Genomic DNA, 7,308 nt, shown 5'->3' on the forward strand with positions numbered 1-7,308 from the left:
TTACTCAATATATAATAGTACTCAGGCATACATTATTTATTACTTTTCCTCATTAAAAACATTTGTTTTTATTGGAGGAATGCTGGGTCAGATTAACTGCATTTACATTCATTTCAATGGAGAAAAGATGATTTGAGTTGCAAATGTTTTGAGTTGAACTCTCAACTGAACTCACAACAACTCAGTATCAAAGTAAATGCGATCAGTTAATCTATTTTAAGGTCTAGATTCAAGACAACACTGAGTTGAGGATGTCGACTCGTAACAAGCCACAAGCGACTGGAAGGCGACGTGGCAAAGGCCAGGCACGTTGTCACATAATAACATTTTTGTTTGCTGGTCTTCATGGATTCCTAATTTAGGGCAGCGGTTCACTTCCCAAGAATTCTTACATTCATAATTATTAGTCGCTCTATTCTTGTGACAAAATCAAACTGTGATTAAAAGAGATTGTTTAAAAAGCAGTGGAGGGTGGGGGGGGTGGGGGGGGTGGGGGCGTAACTTCAACATCCACCACATGAAACACAAGCTATCAAACTTATGATAGCGTCTCCAAACATTTTATTTTTTTTTTATACACGTCCAAATGATTATCGGTCATGGTGGAACAGTGTTTGAACTTCACAAATATCCTCATGTGGAAAGTAGGCTGATACTGCAGGTTGGCAATGTTTTTACGATTAATTTTTCCCCTTTCCATTCATATTGTCCATCTTTTCAACTTATCATCAGTTTTCCTCCTGCGGCTATGTCCAAGGAGGTTGGTTAATGGCTATAGTCTTGTGGATCGCAAATTTCTAATACTAAAAGCAACTGTAGTCAAATGAACATCATGTTGCTGAGAGATGGTCTTACAGACTTTACCTTTAAAGTGATTCTAATTTTCTTTCTAATCACCTGGGACAACTCTTCTCTCATTCACATCTTCTGGTCCATGTTTAGTGTGGTACACAAACAGCACAGTGACTATACTTGTCACCTTATAAATAGACCGACTGACTGCTAACAAATATATTTAAAGATAGCTGTGATGCTAATTAGAGGACCCACATTGGTTGAACACGTCTCTATGGTCAAATTATTTTCAATATTTTCTCGAGGTAACACAATTTAAACAGTACCTGATTTGCATTAGTTAATTTGAACTAATTTTGTATCTAAAAACGTTCTCCGAACCCTTTTTGTCACAAATGTTTACGTTCAAGTCCTGACCCAGCAGTGCCCACCGCATGAGTCGTTGGTTATGGCTGTACATGCACGACAACGAAACAACAACGAAACATCTCTGTTGCTCTCTCTGCAACACTTTAGAGTCTAAAGTGTTGCAGAGAGAGCAACAGAGATGTTTCGTTTTCGATAGTGGAGAACCGCGAGCTTATGTTTGTTAAATTTGCGTGAGTAGTAACTGGGTTTTTATTAGGTTTTGTCTTTGATCGCTTCAGTTGTGTTTTTCTTCTTGTCTGGGTTTCTCGTTTAGTGTGATCACGTACACCTGTGCTTGTCATCCCACAACCTTGTGTTCAGCCAATCATTTCCCTCAACCTCCTGTGTCCTGCCCAGGTGTCACTTGTTGTGTAATTAGTTGATATGTATTTATACTCAGGTTTTTGTTTGAGTCCTTATTGGTCCGTTGTCAATTCCATGTTTTGCCGTTTCCCCCTGTCTTGATTACTTGGATTTAGGACTTTGTTGTTTCCTATCTGTACCTTTGTGAACCACCTTATTTTTTGTACTACCCCTAGCAAAAAGCATGGACTCAGCAGTCTTGGACGAGCACTTTTTATTGTGTAGATCAAACTCAGATAAAAAGCATGAAACAGTCGTAAGGTCATTCCAAAGTGCAACATCTTGGCTTTCAGAAACACTAAAAGAAATGAAGAAAAAACATTGTGCTGGTCAGTAAATGTTACTTTTATAGAGCAAGTGCAGGGAAATAAATATGGAATCGCTCCATTTTTAGCAGAAAATAAAGACACACCCACTTTCCTTAGTTCGGCACCTGCCTCAAATGACATCTGCTCGTTAGCAGTTAAAAACAGTGCAGTAATCACACCTTGGATGGCTTCTGGACCAAGTGGATTGGCAAGAATCATGGCTCCAACAAGGGAGATGTCTCTTGAGACCAAAGACAGGATTATCAAACTTCTTGAAGAAGGTAATTCTACACGTATGGTTGCCAATGATGTGGGCTGTCCACAGTCAGCTGTATCGAAGATCTGGACCAAGTGGCACACAGAGACAAACAACCACTCACGCTCACAAGCACACATAGGGACAATTCAGAGCACCCAATTAACCTACCATGCATGTCTTTGGAATGTGGAAGGAGACCGGAGAACCCGAGAAAACACACACAGGCACGGGAGAACATGCAAACTCCACCCAGGAAGCCCGGACTCGATCTCAGGTCCTTCGCACTGGGAGGCCGACATGCTAACCAGTCATCCACCATGTCATCCACACTAGTAAAATACTTTTTCAAAAATAGGAGAGGGAGAACCAATTCAGTCATGTTTTGACATGAATTTTTAAATAAATGAAATTATAAACTGAATGTGTTTATGTTGTTAATGTGATTAATCCGGAACGATACTCAATGAGGCGGAACCGTTTTTTGCAAGGGTATAAATAGAATCACCTGTCAATCACTTGAAAACGTAATTAAAAATTCAGTTAATTGTTTCTTTTTGAGAACAGAGCTTTACCATGATCCCAAAAGATGACACTTGCATCCATCCATCCATCCATCCATTTTCTTGACCGCTTATTCCTCACAAGGGTCGCGGGGGGTGCTGGCGCCTATCTCAGCTGGTTCTGGGCAGTAGGCGGGGGACACCCTGGACTGGTTGCCAGCCAATCGCAGAAGATGACACTTTATGTTTATAATAATCTATGTACACAAATCCTTATTTATAATTAAATTTTTGTTTATTTATTTTAGTTTTATCTTTTTATTTCCAAATAGTTCAAGAGACCTGCACATAATACAAACAGCGTTCCAAATTTAATAATAAATCAGACAATGATGGCACAGCAGTCGGTTTTATTTATTTTTTTATTTATTTTTTTATTTGTTTATTTATGTATGTATGTATGTATTTATTTATTTAAATTGAGGACCGCATCCGCCAAAAAAACATGTTTATTATTTTCAGAAATCTGCGAACTGACAAATTAATTCAAAACAAGGTATGTGAACGATTACGACCGTGAAGTCACGTAATGGACGACCTCGTCCGTGAATACGCGCGTGCACGCGTGCCGACGTCAGGTTACGAAGCGGAAATCAAGGCACTAAACCTGAAGACGCTTCTTTCATGTTGTCTGTTCGCTGTCATTTGTGTGCTGCATGTGTCCTTGAGCGAGAACAATTAAAGTAAACGATCGCGCAGCACTCACATGCAGCAGCACCCCGTCAGAACGATGCCCTTCATAACTATCAGTGGAAACGCTGCGTTATTTATCACAATTATATGTTTGAGTTTATGCCGAGACAAGTGAGCAGGCGCAAGAAGACCACGTTTCCACAGCAACGGGACGCCAACCGATTCCGCGCATCAGTGCTATCGGGCATTTTCCTCTGCGTCCAAAATGAATTCTAAGTAAGAAAACTAAGTCGACCAATAGCTTGGCGTGGATTCTCTTCTGGTTATTTGAGGGGCAAATGTATGTTTGTTTGCTTGTTGTTTTTGGGGGGGTTGTCTGTTTTTTTTTTTTCCTGCACAACTGTTGGAATTAAAAAGAGCCATTTAACATCATTAGTCCAACTGATGCTAAATGAGCTCACCCTGGCGCACATCGGAAAAGGTGATGTGCTGGATTTTGTTTCCGTCTCTGCTAGAAATCCCAAAGAGGTCAAGAGTACCGACGTTCAACCGGCGAAATCTGGCAAGTACAACAGTTTATACGAGTATTGTGCACGTCAGGGCCGAACAAACCTTACAGTGTTGCCTTCAGTGACCTCCTCCATCCAGTGGGAAAATGCATTTCATTTTCCACCTGACATTTTTTGATAGGTAGCAATGTTTTAAATAAACTGTGGTAGTACGATAAATTTGCATGCGTGTTTGTGTGTGTTCTGTTTGAACATCCCAGGTGGGAAAAAAGGATACCATGGAATAATAAAAGGCCAGATATCCCAAATCCCTGGACTGTCCCCGGTTATCAGCACAGTCAGTAACGAGACGAAGATTGGGAAAAGGATGGGAGTTCTTGACACTGACTCTGACTACGTCAAGCTTGCCAAACAAGGGGGCCATAAAGGTATCAGCATTTTCCCCCAATATCCTCGATTTCCATTTTAGGCAAGACAATGCAGGGCAGTTTCATTTCTGTAGCCCATTTCATACACAAGGCAACTCAATGTGCTTTACACAAGCAAAGATACAACACCAACAAGCAACAACAAACACAACAGTTAACGTTAGCAAAGCAGAGAAGAAGAAAAAAAAGAGTAAAATTGCTAAAATCCAGTCTGAAAACTATTCGCCAGAGGCTTTCAGGAGTACCCATTCTGATGCCAATCTGCTAATTAGAAGATGTTTGAGTCATAAATGGTTAAATAAAAAGGCTATTGTCAAGATATTATTGGGCAAATTTCTACATTGATCTGCTTTAAGAGTAAAGACTAATTTTCAAAAATAATTGAAAGGGGGGAAAAAACATTTCAAAATGTTTAGAAGACCTTAATCAAAGGTATAATTTTCTTTACGTGACCAATAGCATTTGAGATATAACATAACATCCATGATAAGTTATCAATAAACTACTTGTCACAGGCCACACAAAATGGCAAATATTAAATCATCATTGAAATGACACAAATGTATTCAATTAAATTTCCCACTGCTGTAATATAACCTTATTTAAGCAAGAAAATACCACAAGGAGCAACAATAAAATAACCAAGCTTTGGCTGATGCCTTCAGAAGATGAATTGTAAAAGCTTAATGTGATCTTCAAAGTTGCCCACCTCACAGGTGTGCCATATCAAGATGCTGATTTAGACACCATGATTAGTGCACAGGTGTGCTTTAGACTGCTCACAATAAAAGGCCACTCTGAAAGGTGTTTTGTTTTATTTAAAAAAACAACAACAACAGTCTATACAGACTGGTTGAGAGAGAGAGAGAGAATCTTGACCGTTTCTGCAGTGAAGTGTCTTTTTGTACACATGCTTTTCCTTCTGCAGGGCTTCTGTCCTATGAAGAGCCGCATCCACCCAAGACCAACTCATTCGACTCTGCAGATGCGCTATTGGACGGTCCAATAGAAGCTTTTGATAACCTAAGGTGCGTCTCAGTTCATTTCAGGTCTAAGACTTTGAATAAACGAGGTTCCATTCAATATCATACCATGTTTTATCATCAGCGTCATTTGCACAAAAGAGAAGAAACCCCCGAGCACTTCCTCACAGAGGCCACTACCTCCTTTTTGGACAGACAACATGTCCACATGGGAAAGGGATGGTGGAAGCCCTCGCACAGAGAAGGTATATATCATTGCACACGCCCTTAAGTGACTACCGGGTAATATAGAATAGCAATCAAGTGAATATTCTGTGCAGTCTTGTCTCAACTCATCTCAACTCAACTTTATTTAAAAACTACTTTCAAACAACCATAGTAGCATACAAAGTGCTGCACATGGAGTAAATCCATCCATCCATTTTCTTGACCGCTTATTCCTCACAAGGGTCACGGGGGGTGCTGGCGCCTATCTCAGCTGCCTCTGGGCAGTAGGCGGGGGACACCCTAGACTGGTTGCCAGCCAATCGCAGGGCACACAGAGACGAACAACCATCCACACTCACACGCACACCTAGGGACAATTCGGAGCGCCCAATTAACCTGCCATGCATGTCTTTGGAATGTGGGAGGAGACCGGAGTACCCGGAGAAGACCCACGCGGGCACGGGGACAACATGCAAACTCCACCCAGGAACGCCGGAGCCTGGACTCGAACCGGAGACCTCAGAACTGGGAAGCGGACGTGCTAACCACTCGACTACCGTGCCGCCATGGAGTAAATAAATACAATAAATATAGGTAAAACAAAATAACAAAATGATATAAGGAAGTACAGGAAGTGAGTAAGTAAATAAAATAATAAATTAACACAAGAAGTATGTAATTTAATAAGTAACTAAGTGAATAAAAATAAATATCAACAAATTAGCACAAAATACAGCAGGCACCATACAACACTGAAACAATGCCGAGTCTCATGTTGAGTCAAAAACCCCAAAAAATAAAGGTGTAATGACAAGGTCATGACTCATTTTGCATGAGGCATTTGAACAAGTCAAGACGACAAAGATGGCTTTATCAAACTATTACATTTGCAAATGCCGGGATCACCAGAAGCAAATCGACTTCAGATTTCATAATAATAATTTTACAATGACCGGTATTCAAATAACATCACACGCAGGTTCTACTAATAATCTCTAAAATTGTGCATGCATTGCTAATATAATCACATCATCCCTTCGTCCTCCTAAAAACTCGTGAAGAAAAATGTCCTCAATGTATGATATTGTTTACACCACAGAAACCAATCAACAGGGCTGTGTACATTTTGTGTCTTTCTCCCTCGATGCTGTTGTCATCGAACAATCTCCAAAAAGTATTAGAGAATTACTCAAATCCCCGCAACCGGAGAAGGGGAGCGAGAGGGAGAGATGGAGAGAAATGGATGGATGATTGATTATGACCACATAAGATAAATTAATTGTCCTAACAATAAATCATTAAGACACTGTGACGTCGTGTGTGGCAGAAAAACAAAGTTCCGGACAAACCGTTGGTGCAATGGCAGTCGGCCTGTCCAGACGAGGTGGGGAGCAAATTCAGGAGGACGTAAGTTTTTTTTCTTCTTTTTTTTCCTCACAAGAGGGCGCCATTGCATTGTAACATTGAACTGGCTGCTCATAGAATTCCCATACAGTACCAGAACAGATTCATTTTAAAAGTAATAATCATTTTTTTGCAATTAAACTGATTTTTTTTTTTTGTGAATGTTGTGGCGGGGAAACAAGCGATTTTACAATTTATTTGTTCCCACAGTATATCTACCAAGAAAACCTCTCCAATCAACATGTCAAAGCTGTTGAGTTTTGGTTACGTAGATGAGGAAGAAACCACCGACAAGTGAGACCGAGTCAAGTGCAACATAATTGTGCGGTTCACTCGCAATTCCATTTTTAATCATTATAATGTGAAGGCACTTTTGTCGTGTTGCTTTTCAAGATGCATCTAACTCAGAGATAATAAAATGACTTCAAACCAAAATGAAGCAATATATATA

At 40.1% G+C, this 7,308-nt stretch overlaps 1 protein-coding gene across 1 annotated transcript; it reads left to right on the forward strand.

The window, feature by feature from the left end:
• Positions 1-3,302: 3,302 nt before the first annotated feature.
• LOC144025626 (uncharacterized protein C7orf57 homolog) lies at positions 3,303-7,292 on the forward strand. The gene is made up of 7 exons (XM_077531910.1): positions 3,303-3,602; positions 3,842-3,888; positions 4,096-4,263; positions 5,192-5,291; positions 5,371-5,491; positions 6,781-6,860; positions 7,068-7,292. The coding sequence occupies exons 1-7, from the start codon at positions 3,592-3,594 to the stop codon at positions 7,153-7,155; spliced, it is 615 nt and encodes a 204-aa protein (XP_077388036.1). The 5' UTR covers positions 3,303-3,591; the 3' UTR covers positions 7,156-7,292.
• The last annotated feature ends 16 nt before the right edge of the window (positions 7,293-7,308 follow it).

This window comes from Festucalex cinctus, chromosome 1, assembly GCF_051991245.1.
Source record: "Festucalex cinctus isolate MCC-2025b chromosome 1, RoL_Fcin_1.0, whole genome shotgun sequence".
In the NCBI taxonomy this organism is placed as follows: domain Eukaryota; kingdom Metazoa; phylum Chordata; class Actinopteri; order Syngnathiformes; family Syngnathidae; genus Festucalex; species Festucalex cinctus.